At 48.3% G+C, this 22440-nt stretch overlaps 1 protein-coding gene across 9 annotated transcripts in view; it reads right to left on the bottom strand.

Moving 5' to 3' along the window:
• TYRO3 (TYRO3 protein tyrosine kinase) overlaps positions 1 to 22060 on the bottom strand; it is a 43795-nt gene extending 21735 nt beyond the window's left edge. The window contains exons 1-8 of one of the 9 annotated variants that reach the window (XM_041121716.1): positions 21676 to 22060; positions 18493 to 18586; positions 17949 to 18132; positions 15531 to 15631; positions 10607 to 10777; positions 7782 to 7868; positions 3514 to 3629; positions 431 to 608 (exon numbers count right to left, since the gene is read on the bottom strand). In XM_041121716.1, the coding sequence (XP_040977650.1) occupies positions 431 to 608; positions 3514 to 3629; positions 7782 to 7868; positions 10607 to 10777; positions 15531 to 15631; positions 17949 to 18132; positions 18493 to 18553 (898 nt within the window). In that variant the 5' untranslated portion in view covers positions 18554 to 18586; positions 21676 to 22060. The other 8 variants (XM_029996890.2, XM_041121721.1, XM_041121719.1 and 5 more) reach the window with 8 other exon arrangements.
• Between the last annotated feature and the right edge of the window lie 380 nt (positions 22061 to 22440).

Genomic DNA, 22440 nt, shown 5'->3' on the forward strand with positions numbered 1-22440 from the left:
AAAATGGCTGAAAAGACAGTTTCACCCTCTTTCCTGAGATCAGCTGGAAGAGAAAGTGTGAGTGGAGAGAACAACTTCTGCAAGCCACCAGCACTACGTTTGCTTCAAGTGGAGAAGATAAGGTTGGTCAGCATCTCTTGTTTCCTTCTGAGACCCCAAGAATCTCAGAGAGTGAATGGGACATATGCCCAGCATACAGAAGCCCCATGGCTGGATCAACTTGTGTATCATGCATCATTGCTGTCAACCACATTTGACGGCATATTATTATTTTACATTAGGTGTTAGGAGACTCTTAGAGTGGACAAGCAATCTGACAGTGTAACATTTCCTGCGTTTCAGAATTAGCAGGAGGAGTTCAATGAAGTTTATCATCACCTCTTTTTCAGATTCAGAACTGCTTTCCTGTTCTTGTCTACTATTTGCTTACCAAGCTCCAAGGTCTGGAAATAAACCCTGTCGGTGAAAGGGGAGCTGCCCATCTCATTGCTGCACTGCACACGAACACTGTAGTTGGTGGAATGCTTCAGGCCTTGCATACCGTAGGCAAAGGGTGGCACTGGGGTGACTTCAGTGGAGACCTCCTGGCCGCCTGGTGACTCAGCTACCTGTGCCAAGAGTGAAATGGAGAAGACTGTTACCATAAGCCATATGACTAACGGGTCCATAGGGATAAGAATCCTTTTCATGGTTAGTTTAGGAATGTGTAAGAATAGATACGGTACCAGCGGCGTTTAAAATACTGAAAAGGGAGTTGTCAAACTAAGAATCATGACCCACGCCTTTATTTGGTTTAAGTGACATCACTCTCCTAACTCTGGCAATACAACAATTTTCCACCAGCTGAAAATTTGGTTCCATATTTTAAAACATTTCCTTACCTATGTCACAAATTCTACAGTTGATTATCATTTCCTTTAAAGAAAACTATATGTGCTTGTTCCTTTGAGTGACAGCAGCTGGCTTCTGAGGCTTGTCTCAATTTGGGCAATGAAAATTGGTAGATCAACTTCCCTGTTGCCTAGTGTCACCTTTTTCTCAACTCCTTTTTCAGAAGTTTGTATATTTTCGGTTTTGTAGTGGATTAAAGACATGGTAGACACTGGTGGCTTGGTTCAACTAAACTGTTTCAAATCAAAAGGAAAAGAAACTTTTTACCACTCCTGCAACTCTTCTTTTTTTTGTTTTCGCCAAATCTGAACTTTTAAGCAACATGAATGTCAATTTAAATCTGATATCACTGTGTGCTTTTAATGCACAGGCAGATTCAATGTTCCTGCTTTTGTACTGACAATAGCAGAAATCGCTGCATAGCTCCCAGGCTCAGCCCATCTTTCTTCTCAAGTGCAAAGCTGGAAGTAAAAGCAAGGTGTACTGACAAAGGTGAAACCCTCATGTGGACTTTATATTCTTTACATAGCAGTCTTTCGCCCTTTCTCCCTACCCTTCTGCTCATTCTCATGCATACTTTTGGCCCACTGATTTATTTGGCTAATGAAAAGGAAGAATCTCAAGTTTCCTTAATAGAAAAGCATATTGTTGTCATTATCAGTGTCATTCAAAGCAGGAAAAAAACGAAGCAGACTTTTGTGTAAAACCCTGTCGGTTTGATGATGTGTTTCTGTTCAAGAGCCTGAAGAGTCGGTGCTCTTATATCTGCTCCCTTTATGCCCTGGGACATGGCTTGTGTTAAGTCAGTAAACACGGCGATTCTCTACCCCGTACCCAGAAGCAATCTGCCTGTCTGACCATTGTGCTTTTGGGGCACCCGCTGCAATTCCTGAGCGCCAAAAAACCACAGCCAAGTTTCAATGGCCCTTCTCTTTCTGGGAGGCTCCGAGCAGAAGTGCAATCGTGAGGAGCCAGGAGCACGTGCATTTTTACATGGAAACGTGGGTCAATGTCTCTCACAAAATTTCTCAATGTGGGAGACAGAGGACACACAGCTTTCTGTCAGTGGAGGGTTATTGCCAAGTTACTCTGCTCCCAGATCCAAACGCAGGAACTTTGTCCTCCCCAAATAGAACAGAAAAGGCTTAGAAAAGGGGTGAGAAACTGCTGAGTGGACAGAAACTGAGCTGCTCTGATTCAGCCTCTTTTCCACATGTCCCATCCTCCCCACCCCTGCCCCTGCCAAAAGTGAGAGGGGGAACTCAAAACCCAGGGTGATTAGCATTGCAGCATGCAAGCCAGAGAGAATAGGCTGTTCCAACTGGAGATAACTGGTATTGTAAAACAGAGGAAGAAAACCATTTTCAACTGTGAACAAGAACAGAACCAGCAACAAAATCCAGAGACTGGGGCCAGCTATATTCAGGCATTCTTTCCACCAGTGAGTTAAAACAAGATGATGGTTTCTTTTACTTTATGAAAGGGAATAAGCATGAAATCTCTGGTTTCCTCCCCACATAAAAAGAAGACTGCAGTCAAATTAGCTAGGCTGCTTCCAGCATACCTTGTGTTTATAATCCTCTACATAGTTGGCAGCACCCCATAGAAATTCCACTCCAGCTCACATTGCTGCTGTAATCAGGTAGGGAAAGCATAGGGGCCCAATATTCACACCTGGCAGATAAATCCACGAGGAATGTGCATAGCTGTGTTTGCACGGCCTGCTTCCAGGAATCACCATTTCTTTTTGACACTTGGTTACCAGCTGTTTGATCTGATTTTACAGTTAAGTGTGCAATGCTAGAAACTAACTCTGCCTGAAGTTGGACATGTACCATTGCTCCCAGGAACCTAAAGAAGCAGTCCAATTTTTCAGAGACGTGAGCACCCAGCACACAGTAGAGCTAAAGGATATTATTACCCTTCATTTTATGGGCAGAATTGGTCTTTGACAATGGAAAACCAATCAAGATTTAGAGGCAGGGCTTAAAATTACTCTGAAACATGCAAATAGGCCTGACTTTGTATCAAAAAGCCCAATCTGTCTTCTGCCTCCATCACTCCCACCTTTCCTGTACCAGATCCCACACTTTGCAAGCTCTTCATCCCTTGGGGTTACTGGTATGTCTGGATGCCAGCATTTCCTCTGGCACTGCAAAGCACAGGGCTGAGCTGGCATGGGAGTCACAGGTCACCGCACTGCACTGGAGCGAGTTACGGCGGGCCAGCCGCTCCACGCTAGCAGGACGTGTGAGCACCCTGCAGCTACTCAAGGGCAATTCCCATAGGGTGATGTGTGCTTCATATGTGCTGCAGCGTCATAGTCTGCATGGAGTAGCTGCCACGGAGCAACTCATGTGATAACCTGCCGGGAGGGAGAACGGTGCCAGTCTCAAATTCTCAACTGGACACTTCACGCTCAAAACTTCATGCCCTGCTCTTTGGCACCTATATATGCCCTGAGTTGCACCCTGTTATGTTTCCGTGTTTTAAAACTGTGGAATAAGAATTCAAACACTGCCACAAAGCAGTTAGGAGAGCAAAAGATGGCCCACGTAATGTCGTGGCTCAGGGGAGTCCCATTCTTCATGCAGGGCAGGGGACAATCCAGAGGGGTCATACCTGAAGAGTGCAAGAATGGAGGGGTGCGCGGCCATCAAATCCTGGCACCCAGACCACGCTGGCATTGCTGCTGGTGACTTGGCTTACAGTTACATTGAGAGGCGGGAGAGGCATGGCTATAAAGGAAACAAAGAGACCTTTCAGTATACACAAAACTGAGCAGGTATTCACATGGAAATGGCAGAGGCTTGAGGCTAGAAATTATGCAATGAAATCACTAACAGAAATGGCACAATATCACAACTTTAGAGTGTCCCTGACTGTTGTGAATGAAACGATTATTTTAACATTGAACAAGCTATTGGCATCCATTCTTTAACAGTCCAGCATACTTGCTTGATGCATACAGGCAGCAGTTGATCTCTTTGATAGCAATGCCAGCGTGTGATGTTTACACCTTCGCTACTCAGCCCTCTTCCCTGCCCCCTCCTTTGCAAGACATGACCCAGCCCTGCACACACAATTGCCTGTGGTCCTACATTGTGAACCAAATAAGGGCTTTAAAATCCCTCCCCTGGTTCTCAGTCCAGCCCCCAAAACCAGCTCTGCCAGCACAAGTCGCAGGGTGGTTTGCTGTAGTGACCCGAATACCCTGCAGCTGGATTTGCAGTAGACTGCTTCTTGCTGTGAAAGCGCTGCCTCCAGGTGTCCACTACAAACTCTCCTGAAACACCCTGGGACGGAGCCTGGACTGAAAACTGTGCCTCCTTCAGCCTTGGGATAAATAAACTCAGAAAGCACTGTGTTTTGTAGAGGGGCAATTCGAGGCAAAGGGAGTGCCTGTTACATGGTTGATACCACACTACAAATTAAGGGCAGAGCCAGGAACAAAATCAGGATTCCCAGACTAGCCATTTAATCAGATGTTTGTGCTTGCCACCACCACAGAGCAGCACCAGAGCCCTACCCCTCTGCTCTTGCTCTGACCAGACACCTCCATTACTGCAGGGGCCTCTTGCTGTCGCATTAACCTGAACTCTTCGGCTTCCTTTCAGGATCCTCAATGCTTCCCTTTGCCGCCTTCTTTCCTCCCACTGTAATACCACATAGTTACTTCCTATTCTTCCCGATATACCCCTCACCATCTCTTTTTCACTCCTGAGTCTCTCTTTTTATTTAGGCACCTTGCTCCTGAAAAAATTACCAACTTCATGAATACTAACCTTTCCCCTGACCTTTTGCTCATTTAAAAAAATCCTATGTTGCTGCCACGAGTAATACTTCTCCTGCAGCACCTCAACAAATTGTATCCTCAGGAGTCCTCTTCCAAAAACCCAACAGTCCTCAGGACAAGGCTCTGCCTACAGACCAAATCTTCCACCTCTCCTGAGCTGTATCCAGTGGAAAGCAGCAGTGGAAAAGTAATTGCAAACCAGGATTCCTCCAGCTGCATCTTCTACTCTGCCAGAGAGCACCTTTGTCTCTCACTGCACTGAGGACAACCACAGTACTACCTTTGGCACCTCCACAGGGCCATCTTGCAGGAGAAATGCAAAGACCAAAGCCCCCTCCCAAGTTTCTACAGAGGGCCTAGAGGAGAGGATGGGGCAGGGAATAGATAGTGTCACAGATTAACCCTATAAAACCTTTGTTGTCTGGTTAACTAATTACCAGGACCCAGGGCAGGGAGCTGCCACCTAGATAAGAACAGTGTGCGTGGACGGGAGGTGGGGCAGCAGAGCATGGGTCTGGGATGGAAGACGGGCAATGAGTTCTTTGCCTTTCAGTGAAAGGTCTTTGTGAGTTAACTGAGACTTTTCTGTGTCTTGGTTTCTTTCCCTTCTGATGTTGGGTATTCAGATTTGTAAGCTCTTCTGGGGGTGGGGGAGCTTGCTTTCACTGCTTACTTGGATATCATTGAAACATTGCCCTTAACTCAAGTCTTTTGTAAACACAACTGTAACTTTTGGGTTTAGCAACATGTAATTTTCAACACTGGATGGCAGGCGCAAAGGAGGTGCGGCTATACAACCAGTGAGAATAAATAATCACCTGCTAACACATCCACTCTGTAATGGAGACAGCCACTGAAGAGGGTTGGCTTGCTAGGACCTTCCCCTAACTCTGCAATTTGTAGAAGGGACAGATGCCTCTCCCCATCATCCGTTGGGAAAAAACTCTGGGTGGCTGTTTCCCGTCGTGCTCTGAAACACGGGATACAACCCTGAAAGTCTTAGCCGTACACATGAAGGAGAGCAAAGCCAGTCTGAAAACAGGACCTTGAGTGTTAACATAATGAGAGTTAACTTCCTCTGTGCTTGTAGAGTGGCTGGAACAATGGGGCTTTGTACACGGCTGGGGACTGTGGGCTACAATAACAGTAATTTTCTGCTTGGAGTACACCCAGCACATTGTGGGCACTACAGAGAATAGATAATGAACAACAACAGCAGCAAATAGGAAGAAATGTTAACAGTTTGTAAATGTCCTAGCAAAAATATTTGCCTCTGGAAACACAGAAGAAACAAATTGTTTAATAAATTGTAGAAAGACTTAAGAGTCCTCATTAGCAGATGGATCTGTGTAAGAGAGGAAGGCCCTGATCATGCATGTTCGGACAACTACTCCCAGGAGTAATTTCATTGAAGTCTAAATCTTCATAGGATCAAGGACTAAAACATTATCTGGGCCTGCTACTGTTCCTACTCATGTCCTTGTTAGGAGCTTTGCTTTAATTTTAACAGAGGTTGTACTAGATCTTCAAAACTTTTGCTCTTTAGAAGAGTCCCAGCACTTCCCTAAGTTCATAACTACTCTTTTAGATATATCTTTGAGGTATTACAGTTCGCACTTTTACAACTACAGCACTGGACTTGCTATCTAAAGCCTGTTTTTTCTCTCTAGAACATGCCACATGCTGATGTAACATTTGCTACATCACTTAAGGTTGCTCTTCCTCAGCTCTATAAAGCGTGTGTGTGCACACACAAGTGTGTGGTGGTGATACATCCCTCCAAAATAGGTTGTGTACATTCATTAGCTGATGATTGACCCCTGTGGAGCACTTTTGGCTAAACGGAACTGCTGGGAAATGCAAGAATTCTGAGGCCTTTCCCCCATCATCTTATTAATGGTTAAAAAAACCCAAAAAACCCCTGTGTTAACATTAAAAAAAAGAAAGAAGCTTGTTTATGCTAAATGTTATCTCAGATTATGGCTTGATGAGATTTTTTTTTAAAGCATAATAGCTTTGTGAACTAAATTCTATCCCAGGATAAAAATATCCATAGAAGATATATTCCACAATAACTAATTCCCCTGTGTAGACAAGCCTTCAAGGCAACAACTCCAAACATTTTTAAATTAAGTTATAAATCTTACTAGTCCAGCATACTGCATTCTTGGCACAGCAGTAACCACAATGTCCTGAAGAAAAATACACTGTAAGAGCAGTAGATCTACAGCTGGATTTTAAGCTATCCTTTAATGAACATTAGCTAATACAACTGTGAGTTCTGATAGAGACATAAATGCTTGCTCTTATTTGTGCTCAGCAATAAGCTACCACTTGGAACAAACAATTTCTGTGACATGCCTCTCCTGGAACTGATAATCATGTCATTTAATGCGCATGAAAGAATGACTAAAAATTCAAATGCAGAAGCATCTCAACATGAAGAGGAGGGGAAGAGCTGATTGCTCTGATTATCCCCATTTCAGTCACCTGGAGGAACAGAGGAAAAGTGACATCAACTTAGGGACTTCCAAATGGCAACTGGTCACGCAAAGGCTAGGAATTACTTGTTTTGAATTAGTTTTTCAAGAACAAAGAATTAAAAAGCCAAAATCCATAAAAACAGTGTGGATGAGCAGACTTTACTGGCCACTGGTGATCGCTTTCCTTGTCTTTTTTCAGCATCTAATGTGATGCCAATAGAAGCGAGCAGAAGTAATGGCCTCTTTAGCTCTAACGAGACCCATCTATCTCCAAGAAGGAAAGATTTCCCCAGCTACAGATTTATATCCAGCTTCATCTCTCACAAACAATTTGACTGCTCTGACTCTCTCCTTTTCAAGGAAAAACTGTTACTTGACATCACATTTCCACTCCTGGGTCCGATGTGGTTTATTTTCAACAGCCCGGTATACGGCCCTGCATAGCAAGCGGGAACTGCTGTTAGAGCACAAAGCATTGTTTCAGCTGCTGAGAGCTCCAACCAGTGCTGGTTGCTGGCAGCTTTGAGACAACCCCTTGCATTAAGGTGCCCTACTTTTCCTCCCCAAAGAGCAAACCCGAGTCCGTTGCCCATTCTCTTGCTCTCTCTCACCTTTAATTTGAACAGTGGCTGTCCGAGATGAAGACAATCCTTTTACGTTGTGAGCTTCGCAGGAGAAAACTGTGCTTTGATTAATACCTGGAGATCAGCCAAGAAAAGGAAAGGAAACACAAACAGCTATGTAATCCAGCTTCAACCTTCAGCAGAATTTCAATTATGTGTGACATGCAGCTCAAGCTGTACAGGCTATTGGAGGCCTGAGCTGGGTGCCAATCCAAGGCACGTGGATTTCAGTGTAATTAATGTGCTAAACACATTTTTAATGGAGGGAGCATGGCAATGTAGAAAACCTTCCATGGGAGCTTCAGAAAGCACTGAAAGAGAAGGATGAATCTGGCAGAACAGCAGCTCACATTGCTCAGTTAGTAATGTCCACTTCTCACATTCTCGTGAGTGTCTTTGGAGCAAGGATCATGCTGAACCGTGTGCTTATACAAAGCCCAATGCTCTGGACCTCAGCCTGCCACCGGAGCAACAACCATCTTCTAACTGGGCTATAAGCCCAGGCAAACTTCCAACCAGACACTGCAGATTTCAAGCTAATGCCCACCTGTCCCTCACCTTGCATCAGACTTTTCAAGACACGCAAAGGAAGTGGAAGTAAAATGCTACCGCAACAGCACTGAGGCACTTTCCAGGGGTGATACAAGTGAGGATTACGCTCCCTCTCTTCTGTGAGCACCCATCCATCCCACAGGGCCTGAACATGGCATCATACTGATGTCCGGCTGCTCCAAGATGCATATAGGTATTGCTACTTAATCAGAATTGAGACAGATTTGCAAAGCTGCCTGGAGAAGTGTGTGCAGCATACGTTTTCACTTGACTTGGCCCTCAGTTGCCTTATAGGGCTCTAGCTGAGAAAAGTTAAGGACCGACACACTATGGGCACACAGTTTAGGAGGGAAAAAGATTTCAGAGCTGCATGGAGCAGCTTGCACAGTGTCTGTCTTTGCCCTTTGATTCATCTCCCAAGCCCGAGATTAACAGCATTGCGAAGAAGGTGTAGTGGAAGAGAGGAGAGACTGCTATAAAATGAAAGAGCAAGTATTTTAGCTTCTTCCATTCACCCCAGTGAACCAGAGGAAAATGCTTCCAGCAGGCTGAAGGCCAGACAGCAGAGCAGAGCAGCACCTGACGTGGTAGGCATGTCCCAAAGACAAAACCAAACACAACCCTGCCCTGAGGAAAACACAAAACACACCACAAACCAAGATCTCCTTGCTCTCTCGCGCATCGCCAGCACTGCTTTCCAAATACAGCAATCCTTTTACCAAACCAACTGCTTGCTGAACCTTCTAAATGTTTGCTTTCTAGCCAGTACTTTACTATTTCAGAATTTGATACTTTCTTTAGCTAGCATTGCTTGTTTTCTTACCAACCATCTTTTTTGGCATGCTTTAGCAATCTGTCCATGCAGCTTGTGTCTTGCTGCATTTTTTCTGTTGCAAAGACCTACCCAAGGGACATCCCAAAGAACACTGAAAGGGGCAAAGAAAGGTGCTGCGGATGAATATATATAATAGCAATTCATCTGGAGAATCACTAGCAGTAGATGCCCTTCTTCAGGCCTCCATGCCACTGTCCCAACAATGACAGAAGTTTTTTAAGGCACTGTGGGATGAGTTCAGTGGAAGAAGGGAGACTTATTTCTTATTGTCTTTCCCCTCTCGACTATCAATCTTTTCACGTTCCATTTCAACAGGCAGATTATATCATAAGGGAGTAGTTTTCATTTCCAACTTGGAACAGCATCGAGTGGCTACGTAACAGAGGGAGCAGATGATAAAACCATTGCAAATCACAAACCAGGTTTTGATTTGCATATAAATTAGGTTCTAAGGGAAGGCTTAATAGGATTGGATAGCTCAAAGGATGGCCAAGGATGTACAGAAAGAAACTCCCCCTGGGTGTAACTGTATTAACACTGATGAAGAGGCCCCAGAGATGACTCTTAGTCGTAAAATCTTTTCTTTCTAAATAGCTAGTTCAACTTTGGGCTGCTGACAATAATAAAACAGCAGCAAAGAGAAGAAGTAACACAAAGCTGTTGGACAACAAACTAGAATAAAGTTACCTTTAGGAGGTAACTACAAGAATAGCTGCTGTCAGGTCCTGGTAGAGATACATTGCCCTTCCCTGAAAGTGGGCTGAAAACCTACTGGCTCCTGAGTTCTTCAGCTGATGCTGCTGGGGAAGGCAGTCTTACCACCGTGCACCTAGTGCTCGCTCTGGGGCGAACCTTGATCTCTGAGGATATCAACCAGCCCACTTCAGCACCAATACAACCACTCTAAAAGTGTCAAACAATTACATGAGGCAGTCAGGTTTTAACGATAAGAGCATCCAGCAAGCCTGCAAGAACAGAGAGGGGAGGGAAGAGAGGGGAGAGCAGTGTGTGACATGGCTGTGCACAGAAGGAAGAGGTGGCATCTGTTATGTGTGAATGCTTGGAGATTTCCAAGCCAAATGTCACCAACAGAGACATGTAATGTAACCATAAACACCCTCCATGAGGTGGAACAAGAGAGGCACCCAATGCATCATCTGTCCAGTAGCATCTTTACCACAGTGCCAGCCCCACCCAAGCTCTCTAAGAGCCTGTGCACCTCAAGCCAGCAGAAAAAACACAGAGGAACGACCACCCCTCGAGATGATCTGGCTTTATATGTGATCATGATCTCTCAACCCTCAATGTACAGTCAAAGACCATTCTCATGCTATGTGGCTACCCAGTGTCACTAGGCATGATCAGAAGAGAGCTCTCCTCCTCTTCTGATGCTCAAAGTGATCCCCTGCATTGGCAGCAGCCTTACCTGACACATTTAAGATGGAGGGGGAGATGTCTGGAAGCCCCACTCTAGAGTCTCCCATCCACCAGACAATTGTCACTGGTTCAGGGGGACCAACAGCAGCACAGGCCATATGAAATGGGGCATTAGGGGACACGGACACATCCTCAGGTTCCACAGTAAAGTAGGGCACACCTAGAAAAGCAACAGACAAGTGATAATAACTGAAGAGACTCCTTCTGTCTCTTGTTTATTTCCACTAATACCGGTGCCCAACACTGGACACCCATCTGCCCTGCCCCTATGCCTAATCCGACTCCCTCTAAGCCCTTCACAAGAACCAAGGGTCAGATATGCTGGATCACCTCGGGGCATGAATGTCTACATACTCCCACTAGAAGAAGTTAGAGAGAAAAAGAGTGAAAATGCCTTTGAAAAACCTCTTTCACTGAGCCTCCTTCAAGACTCCCCTGTGAAGTAGCTTTTAGTGGCAGTATTTGCTCAGTTTTTCAGCCAGAGAGACTGGAGTTTAAAGAGGCAACAGTCAGTAAGTTTAGCAGCAGCAGACACCACTTTCAAAAGCTACCTAATCCAGCTGCAGATATTTCTTGCCATGCATTAAAAACTGAAGCTTGTGAATGTATTGAACTAGCAGCTGTAACAAACCCATGAATGAGGAAAGAATCCTCCCGGTGAGAGACTGGGATCATTTACAACGCTCTCTCCACAGCTTAATTGACTGGAGCCACCTTCCAGCACACTCCGACACGATGAGAACCAGGCTGCCTTGGAGTTAGGGGTAATTTGTTTCAGAGCTGAAGGCTATCCATGGACACAGCTCTCTTGATAACTATCTGTTCCCCACTGTGGAAAGACTCCTGCTTATTACAACAGGCCTCAGATCAGGCCCATAGGGAGCAAAACACAGCTGCAATGCTAACTACCTCAGATTATCTCTAAGTGGCAATAGCTGAGCGTAACTCAACACATCAAGAGATGTGGTTCCTCTCCTGGGCGATGCCAAAACTCTTGCAGTTTCAGTGCTCCAAACCCGTAATACAAAATTCACCAGCCATCAGCACCAGCGCTGACCCTGCGGGACAGCCAGCACGTGCTTCTGGTGGCTGGTGGAGGAGCTGAAGGCCCAGAGAAACGCCGAGCTCCCTCTTATCCTCAAAATGTCGGGTGTCAAGCACAGCCGCTACCAACTGCGTCTACACCAAAACGAGGTATTCTCAGCTGGAAGAAGCGTGTTCTGAAAACCGCTGATCTGCTGCCTCACAGAAACAGAGGAACCGGCAACATTGTGCATTCACACGCTTAAATTACACTGCCTGTCCCTGGCCAAAGATGACGGGCCCAAGTGGCTCCAGTTGGTGCGGCGGATGCTGAGCGTCTCCAGCAGCAGGCAATTAATGTAGGTGCCTAAATATGGATTTAGAAGCCTAACGCTTGACATTTCCCCTACACTCCGGTTGAAAGTGGTGTCCTCAGTCTTTCACTGACCATCAGTTGCGGTTTGCGTCTTTCAGGTGGCAGTTTCTCTGTGCCTTCCTCGCCTCCTTGCCACTCCCTTTGGAGTGGCAAGTAAATGAACAAACTAAAACAGGTCTAAAAATAGGTCACTTCAGGAATGATGGTGCCTATCTGTGCAAAGGTAAATGCTCAATACAGGTATATCCACCATCATGACTTACTGCTGGGTTTTGCTTACATGTTTATTTTTTTTATTGCAGTCATACATAAACAATAAAAGTGAATAAACTTTCTAGATACCAGCTGTGACACCTCCACCTGCTTTGCTCTCCTTCTCCAAGGAAGATTAGAAGGGAAAATACCACTGTTTCTTCTACCTGTTAGCAGGACTCCTGCCTCCTGTCCCTTTGCCACGGCACCCAAGGTAACCTTTCGGGAGAATCCTGCCCAGCTCAGCAGGTTTTCTCACTTTGGGATCAGCCAACCAGATCTGACAAGACCACAATTAAAAACTCTCATATTTTAGGGAGTGCAGCTGACTCATCCAGCTCAGGAACTTGCACTGCCTCCGTATGTACGTTACCTGGATACCTCAGTGCCTGTGACACATTTAGCCTCCCAGTTCCTAGTACAAGAGGTGAGTGCCGGCACCCCCCTTTCACAGATGCACCACGGAGGCACTGAGCAGCCAACAGGCATGGAATCACTGGCAAAGCAAGGAAATGAGCCTGTCTGTTCCCTGTTCCAAGCCAGCACCCAACCTACGGGGCCGATTTTTTTTCTACAGCTCAGTTTTTAGACAGTGTTAATGCAGGGGGATGTGTCCACACAGGTGTGGCTGGGGCTCTGACTGTAGACAAAACAGGGGCTAACAGCCCTGGGAGCAGCCGCATGGTCAGAGGTGTAATTTCAGAGGGAAAGTTCTGTAAGAAACATAATCCGTATTTTTAAGATGGTCACACTCCACGGTGTGCCTCTTAGATTACCTCCCTGGGCATTGAATGCTATCACGTTCTCGGTAAGGCCAGAGTCTAGTTTCTAAACCAGAAAACAGTTTCAAAATAATTTTGTTTTTGTAAATTCCAAGGAGTGTTTCGTAAGATCAAACTTTTTAGCTGTATTACAAAGACAGTTCAAATACCATCGCTACAAATTCTGCCTGATACAGACTACCTAAGCGGATCTCAAGGCAGATATTAGCACAGAAATCCATTCTAGCTCACTTTAAGTTACATCACCAGTAGTCCACACTTGTTTTGTGTGGTACACTGAAGGGTGTCAGCACCTACAGAAGGCTGCAAATGATCAGAGTAAAGATGCCCTCTCAGTCAAAGGGGACAACAGCTGTTATCAGTACAGCAACCACTTGTAGACAAAGCCGGTATGCCCAGGGAAGAAATACGTACAGAGATAACAGTGGGACTGATAGGCTTTTGCATTCCCTGGTGTTTTCTTATGCTAATAGCTGACACATTTTTAAAAATCCACACCTTATCACTACTGGTTATTTTTTAATTTTTTCTACTGTCCTGGTTTCAGCTGGGATAGAGTTAATTTTCTTCTTAGTAGCTAGTACAGTGTGTTTTGGATTTAGTGTGAGAATAATGTTGATAACATGCTGATGTTTTAGTTGTTGCTAAGTAGCACTTATCCTAAGTTAAGGATTTTTCAGTCTCCTATGCTCTGCCAGCAAGCAGGTGCACAAGAAGCTGGGAGGAAGCATGGCCAGGACAGCTGACCCAAACTAGCCAAAGGGATATAAGGGATATTCCATACCATAGAACATCACGCTCAGCATATAAACTGGGGGGAATTGGCTAGGAGGTGCAGATCGCTGCTCAGGCATTGGTCAACACATGGTGAGCAACTGCATTGTGGATCACTTGTCTTTTCTTGGGGGTTTTGGGGGTGGGTGGTTTTGTTTGGTTGGGTTTTTTTATTACGTTCCTTTTCATTACAGTTATTATTATATTTTATTATTGTTGTTGTTAGTATTACATTTTATTTTACTTTAGATATTAAATAATTCTTATACCAACCTACAAGTTTTACTTCCCCCATGCCCCCCCCCCCCCCCCCCCCCAGTTCTCCTCCCTGTCCCAGTGGGAGGGTGGGGAGTGAGTGAGCAGCCTAGTTGCTGGCTGGGCTTAAACCATGACATCCACTGACTCCCATTTCACATGATTACATGCTCAGTTCAATAACTAGCTTCTGCTTTTCTCATAAAGGTGATTAGTTGCATTTTTTTAGCTTATGTTTCCACTGTAAGCTTTGGCCTTCATCCTCAACACTCCCCCTTACCCTGCTGCAGCTGTTTTTTGTGACTTTGATATTTTTTGCCTGTGCTATCCAGAAGGGCTCCTTTGTTTTTCAGAAGGCTTAGCACACTGAGCTACCCAATCACTCCTAACACACCCACTATGCAAATGCAGCCACCTCTGGAGCAGGCCATGGTAATTGGAACAGAAATGGAAACTGCACAATAGAGAGTGTTTTAAGCTGTAAACAATGTTCTCCAGTTGAAACTGCACCTGAAAATTTAGGTGGATGAAAGCCTGGGATTTACAGAAGGCAGCAGGTAAGTGTTCCTCTTCCTACGAGGACTGCTATGAATGTTTCCACGGCTCTGAGCAAGTGAGACCTTTGCTGCAAAACACCCAGACCACACCACCTCCCACGGCACCCTCCCTGCTCCCCCTCTTTAAGACTGTTGATTCAGCTCTGGCCCAAAGTGTTACCAATTACATCCAAAAAGCCACTTCTTGCTGCAAATGCACTGTTCCTGTCAGCTTCCTCACCAAATATTAAGCCATCCTATGAATACTAGCTTCTGAGGATCTAACACAATCGTGGCTCAAGGGAAATGAAACTAGCAACAGTAAGAAGCCACCAATCCACGCTGCCTTGGGCGACTTTTGGGCAACCATGTAGAAGTTACTCTTTATCAGACAAGACTGGACAAAACAGTGCCACGTGGAACAGTCACAGCAATGAAGCGCTGATGTACAGCACTTCTCCCGAAACTCTGAACTGGGCTAAAACTGTACCTTGCCCTCAAAGACCTGTTTGGCTGATACACAGAATGAGGCTGTGTGACCCTGCTTTGAGAAGTGGGTTGGACCAGATGATCCCCCATGGATCCCTTTCAACCTGAACTACCCCATCATTCTACAAATTATTTGGAGATGAAAGCAACAACAGATTGATGGGCTGGAAAGAAATCTGTGTGCATGAAAGGATCTTGTTTCCTAACGTGCCAAAATAAAACCAGAAGGTAATGCACTGACAGCTCCTCTCCTTGAAGCTACTCTCCTATTTCTTACTCCTGCTCTGTAGCGATCTCTCTGCAGTTAGCAGCAATGGTTCAGAGCCAAGAAGCCCACCACTGGAGCAATCTGCTCTCTCCACTTCCACCTAGAGCATATTGGTGGGTCAGCCCTGAAAGGAAACCAGCACTACTACTCCTCCTTACCTTCCACTATGAGCCACACTTGCTGTGATTCTTCCTTCTTCCCCCCGTTCTCAACCTGGCACCAGTACTTCCCAGAATCTGTCCGCTCGACGGATTTCAAGCTGAAAAAAGTCAAAAGCCATATCGATATTTTACGTGGATAAAGCATGTTTTTGCCCCAAAGGACCCTCCAGTGTTTGGCAAACCAGATGCACGGACAACATCCACTGAGACGCAGCCAGCTCTGCGGAGGAGGGTAACAGCCAGCCAGCACAAAGCGCGTGGCAAAACAGCGGAGACGGGGGGCTCCTCTCTAAAGTGGGTGGAGGGAATCGTCAGCAGAGCAGACAGCCTTCCTCTGAAACGTCCTCACAGAAAGCCCATCATTTGTGTCCTCTGAGGATAGGAAGGGGTTGGTCATCTCGATCCTGAATCGTGATTCTAGCTAGCCTTCAAGAGCGACAGCTTGGCCTACAATGTCTGAGCTAGCAGGAAACTCCGAATCACAAGCCTCCAACAAGCCTGACTGTTTTGTCTCAGTTAGGTGACAGGACTGCTGACAGCCTCATACAGGAGCAGGTGGGTCAGAAAAGGGTCCCCCCTCGCCTCAACGGCACTCAGCGTTATTCTTATCCCAAGAGCACCTCACACTGCAAAACTCCTTGGGCCTCTCGATTTGGGATTTCAAGGGGTTATGCTGGCCTACTCCAGCACAGGACCTCACCCTACGAACTCTTCTGGGTCCTCCCTTGCTCAGCAACAGCTCCCCTTCTGAGAAGATGCATCCAAGCAAGGGAAGGCAGCCACGGGGACTGAGCTGAATTTGAGTCGTAGGCCTCCGGTTCAGGGGAGAAATTCTGCTCCTTGCTCCGCTGCTGGAATTCTGCGGTATCCTCGCTTGCCGTTAGCAACACGAGGCTAGCACGGTGAGGAAGGGCAGAATTTGGTCCCAAAGCAACAAGGTCTCAGCTACCAAAGGCACCAGTGTGACTCTGAGCGCCCGTCAATGTACAAATGTTGGTTGCCCCCCGTGGGATGTGCAGCCATGCGTCTGCTGCCATGCAGGGATCCTCAGCAGATCTGATGCCCGCCTTTCTAATGCTAGCAGTCCGCCTTGGGGAAGGGGAAGAACGTCTCGGGAAGGAAGACAGAAAAGGGAGAGTGTTTGCTGAAATGCACAAAATGGACCCACTACAGCCTGATTTTCAGGGCTGTACCTTCAAATGGCATCAGCTGTCCTGCCCATCCAGCCGCATGTTCTGAAACCCAGCGATCGCAGCAGAGAGTCACACAGTGGGTGGTAGAAATGATCACTTTAGGAGAAGAAAGGAAAAAGGAGAAAAAGATACGGACACATCTAGATTTAGCACCCTAACTTAGCCCTGGTGCTGCAGAAAGATCTCAGTGGAGGAAAGCAAGAGGTGAGAAAGGAGATCAGACTGAGAGATTGTGAGGGGCAAAGAGAGTTAACTGGTGGAACTGGGGTAAGTAAACGGCATAGTTTCAAGACAAATGTTATGAAGTAGTTTTACTGGGCACAGATTTTTTTCCTATCAAAATGCTTCTTACAGGCAAGCTTTAGCACAGGGACTTTTAGTTGCTGGAATTGGAGACTCCGTGCACTGTCAATCCAAGAAACCTAACAGGAGATGAAGCTGGAGCTCAGGGAAGAGTGATTCTCAGTCAGTCAACAGTTTTGAGTCCCCACAGTGATGGCATGTTTGCTTGTTCAAGCTCTCTTTATGCATAAAAAAAAAAGCCAGAGCAGAGCCCCGGGTCTTGTTTATCTCAGTACTTCCAGAACTAGCTGACATCCCTCTTCTGCTGAAATAAAGGCACAGAGAGCTGCTTTGCCGAAGAGAGTTTTTGCGCCTCTGAGCGGGGCAGGACGGATACCATGTAGTGCAAATGTATTAGGAAAGTCTCTGCAAAATGACTCAGGGATGGTTCAGGTGACAAACACTCCTCCCCAAAGAAAGGAAGAGGATGTAGTCCTGGGAGTCTCATTTCAATTAACAATCCTCACCCTTTAGGCAGACTGACAGCTCAAGAGAGACAGTAAGAGAACGGAATGAGTATGAGAGAGAAAACCTATTTATGTAAGTCAGACCTTAGTCTTCCTAAGTGTTCCTGCGTGGCAGAACAAGATGAACAAACAAGGCGAGAACATCCTTTCACCTTGAAGTCACGTCTCAAGCATCACAAGCATTAGCAAAGCACCTGTCACCACAGTAGTCAGGAAACTAATATGGTTCTACTGCATAAAACCTCAGCCCTCAGTGGCATCAATTCTGCTCTCAGTTATGCCCTTGCCACACACTGAACTGCAGACCTAAGGACCCTGCCCACCGAGGGCACTGCAGTTGCATAGATATAGCTGACAGCAGAAAACTGTGCAATAGTTTCCGCGATATTCTTCCTTCTCTGCATCTGTTGTACCTGAGGAAGCCGATCCAGTGTTCTTCATCTACTGGAATGTACACCTGGTCTACGCTTTGCACCACTGCTCCGTCCTTGATCCACAACATCTCGGGATCTTCCATTCCCTCGAGGCTGCAATTTAGTTTCACGGGTTGACCCTGGGACACCTTTAATTTGATTGGAGATCCTGTAAATTTCATACCTAAAAAAAAAATACTACTCCGCCCCACCCCCAGAAGAAGGGGGGTTGGAGTACAGCAAATTACTCTAGGTTGGTGGTCTGGCATTACACACCCTACCAGCACACACTGCAGAGGGGTCTGTTAGTCTCAGCACTACTTTACTACGTCTGCTAAGCAATAGTCAAAGGCAAGCACTGAAGGCACAACTGCTGGAGAAAAGTGGTGGCTTAGTGTGTACATGGGGCTTTTTTCAACTCATGTAACAGCAGGGTGAGCTTCCGCAGAGCAGTGCCCAGGCAGAGCCAGACAGAAACGCTGGGAGCTTTGCCGTGTCAGTGATCGAGCAGCGCTAAGTGTGTTCGCTCAACACGGTACCACACCTCCCTCTTTTCCCCAGGCTTGAATTTCAGCTACGGTGTTCCTGTGCTGCTCAGAAATCATCGTGCTTGCTCCATTGTATGCATTTGTAAAGAGCTGGGATACGAGAAAGAATCAATTATGTCTCGTTATTCAGCATACACTCTTCCTCTGCATTACAGAAAGCTTCTCTGCAATTTGCAAAACCCATGAAAGCAAAGCCTATTCCACAGCACACCTCACCGAGGAGCAGAACTGTTTACAGAACAGATATTTCTGTTGCGTGATGTGGGTGTGTGCTCAAACGAGCCTCCGTGACCCTTCAGTCCAGCTAAAGGACCACGCTGTGCCCAGAGCTATATAGTTGCGACCCCAAAGCAGCAGGGCCAGAGTCGGTGGAACTGCTCAGGTTTACACTGACACAGAAGTGATCAGAATTTGGCCCCGAGCACTGTTACATGTGTGGGTGGATGGGGAGTGTTTCCCTCAAGCAGAAGCGAATACATGGAATGTGTTACCATGAGAAAACAAGGAAGCCAACTATAGAAGCGCATTTAAGAAAGAAAGGCATATAAAGGAGGAACCAGAGGATCAAAGGAGACCGTGGGAAAGCAGGAAGGTGGAAAACAAATGTAAAGCTAGTTTTGTTAGGGAGAGTGGCCGTTTCCTATGCGGTGGCACAGGACTGACAGACCAGAACAGGTCTAGCCTCGCTCAGTATTATGCCCTAGCAGTGGCCTCCACATCCTTCAGGGAAAAATTACTCCAGCACTCTTGCCTGGCCACGTATCACAGTACATTACAACTTCACCCAGGTCACTGGCTGGTCAGCTTCTCACAGGATGCCTCGCTAGCCTACAGAGCCAGACAGAAAAACGCCAGTTGTGAAATCCAGAGCGCTGCTAAGTAAGCAGCCCTGTTGCTCTTGAACTCTGTTACAGCCTTCCCCGTGATCAAATACAGATATTTCTCATGTGCCACCTCCCTTCTTGCCTCATGTGCCACCCTCCCACAGCCAGGAGGGCACCACCTTACAGGGCAGAGCAGCAGCAGAGGGACTCGCAGCGTGGTTCTAACAGCTGGAAGAAGGGGGAGCCAGGACTGTGGGACCAGCCGGCGCTCTGCCACTGGCAGCCGGTACCCGGCAGAGCACCGGTGGTCCGGGAGCAATCCCAGAACACAGGCAGAAGGACTTCATTCCTTTCCTTAACGAGATCCCCCAGCCTGTTAACAGCTGGTTTCCCACACCTTTCTATCTGCTGTTATTAATTTAGCAAATTCACAGAGGGCACTGGAAAACTGGTAGGATGATAATTTTAGTTTAGTTGCTACAGCTTGTTTGCTGGGCTAAGGATTTAACCACCTTGGGTGAGGATGATCTAACCTCACATTACTTAACTCACCTGTAACACAAATGACATGTCCCAGTGCATGCCAGAAAGCATCCTCCCTTTCACCACTCACAATACTGGAATAAAATATGAAAGCTTTATAGCAGCTCTCTCCGTGTTACAGAAAACTGATGCAGCCAGGCTGCTGAACGCACGCACAAATTGACAGACACTTTCATTACAGGTGCCTTCATGGAAAAGCAAACTACTCAGCTTTCCTCAGACTGCCCTGCTGAAAGAGTTAGCCACAAATTAAACAAAGAAGTGTTGTTAGAGACCCTTTATGGTTTTCAGCTCCCATACAAATGAATGATGTAGGATATTAACATACAGTACAAGCGTTCAGCCTGAGTTGTAATTCTCCACATCGCCCAAGTATAATCCCTCCGTCAAGATCAACTGAGATGACGACATACAGATTGGGGATTTTTAATAAATTCACAGGTTTTTGACAAAGATCCAGTTTTAGCTGCAGCATCTCTTCCTGCAGGTATCAGGAAGAAGCACATAGGAGGCCAATATGGATTTTAATTTCCACTTGTTCCTCCTTCTACTCTCCCACTCACGATTTCTCATCTGATAACGTTCTTGCCAGCGCAAGAAATAATCTCATCCAAATAGGTTCCTCCAAGCCTACCTGTAAGAGCTGCAGCAGTTGAAATGTATAGCTAGGAAATAAAATTGCATTAAATTTCTTATCAAGCAGTTATCTGACAGAACTGACAGCAAACGAACATACCAGTTGCCAAAATACGTGACATATCTGCTTGCTTGTTTTTTAAACTTCCCACCTCTGAATATTTTGATTCCTAAGAACAAAGTATGTTTTTTCTGGAGTTATTTTGGGAGTGGAGAGAGAAGATGTCTACTCATGCACGCAAAGGGAAAGGCTTTTCGCCTCTCAGGCTCCTTAGGTTCCCTGATCTAGCGATGCAACCTGTACCACAGCCCCTCCGGCCCAGTGTCACTGCACGCACGTTGCTCCACAGGCAGCGCGGAGCCCAAACTCCCGGTGAAGTCGGCGGGAGGTTCGCCCGGGCGCAGAGAGGCTCTCCCACGCTGCCCTTCCCTGCCCACCCCGGGGTGAAACTTCGGAAAATGAGTTCAGGAGGGGGAAAAAAAAAAAAAAAACAAAAAACAACAAAAGCCCCTCAGGAATGCGTTAGCGCCCGGCTTTCCTCGGCGACGATCCGCGCTAGGCAAATACCAGAGCAATGCCTCCGCAAACAACGGGGAGGATTATCTGGGTTTGCGACTTACAACTCCGGACTTGCGGGCAGGCGGGCGAAGCCGGCAGCACCCCGCACAGCCCGGGCTCCCCGCCGGGCACCGCCGCCTCCCGAGCGCGCCACGTCGCTGGCTCCACAGACTCGGCGGAGCCGGCCGCGAGTGGGGACACACACACCCCCGCACAAAACGGGCCGGCCCCGACCCCCACCTGTGGCTACCCGAGGCCCTGCGGCCGCCACACCGGGAGGACCCCGCGCCACGCCGCCTCTGCCCGGCGACCGGTGCCCGTGCAGCCGGCCGCTGTCGCCCTCAGCGGGCTGCCGACACCTGTAGAGCCGGCGCGGCGGGGGACCCGGCCGGCGGCGGGGAGCGGGCCCGGCGCCGCCGCCGCCGCCGCCGGGGCAGCCCCCCCCCCCCCGGCCACAGCCCGTCGGCGGGAGCCGTGCCCCGCAGCCCCTCTCGCCGCGCCCAGGGCGCTCGGGGGGACGCTGCCCCGCCGTCCCTCCCTGCAGCCCCCGGCCCTCAGCCGCGGCGACCGGCAGCGGCCACCCCTCCCAGCCCCGGCGGGCCGTCAGCCCCTCTCACCTGCCACGGCGGCGACGTCCCGGAGCGCCGCAGCCCACAGTCCCAGCAAGAGGAGCCGCGGGATCGCCATGCTCCGCTTCAGCTCCATCGCTCCCGCACCACCATCCTCCCCCCCCCCAGCTCCCGGCGCCGCGGGGGGCTCCCACCGCCCAGCGCAGGCGGCGACAGCGGTGAAAAGCGGCCCGGCGTCGCCGACCGCCACCGGACTCCCCCGGGGAGGCTGCGGGGACGCTCAAACTTCTGGCTGCGGCCCCGCCGGGGGGCGACGGGTCGGTCGGTCGGTCGGGTCGGGTCGGGGCCGGTCCGGTCGCCGCCGGGCGGTCTCCCCCTGCCGGCGCGCAGCCGCCGCGGCGCCGCTCGGCGGCTCCGTCCGTCCGTCCGTCCGTCCGTCCCTCCTCAAGCCGCCGCCGCCTTCTCCTCCAGGAAATGGCGCTCTCGGGCGGTCACCGCGCGCTGTGCTCCCCCTCTGACATCACGCTCATGAATATGCATGAGCCGGGCGCCCGCCGCCCCCGAAGCGGCGAATCACCGCGCGCCCGCCGCCCCCGCTCCGCCGCCCCGGGACGGGACCGGGAGGGGCGGGACGGGGCGGGGGGAGGCGGCGGGACGGGGGGGGGGGTCTGGAGGCGGTGTTCCCCCCCCCCCCCCCCGTCCCTTCCCCGGGGGGGCTGCTCCACCGGGCGGCCCGGTTTGCCAGAGCGCCGGGAGCGAATGACCCACATCCGCGGGAGCTGCCGGGGCACCGGGCGGGGGGGGGGGGAAACC

This window comes from Aquila chrysaetos, chromosome 2 (genome assembly GCF_900496995.4).
Source record: "Aquila chrysaetos chrysaetos chromosome 2, bAquChr1.4, whole genome shotgun sequence".
Classification (NCBI taxonomy): Eukaryota; Metazoa; Chordata; class Aves; order Accipitriformes; family Accipitridae; genus Aquila; species Aquila chrysaetos.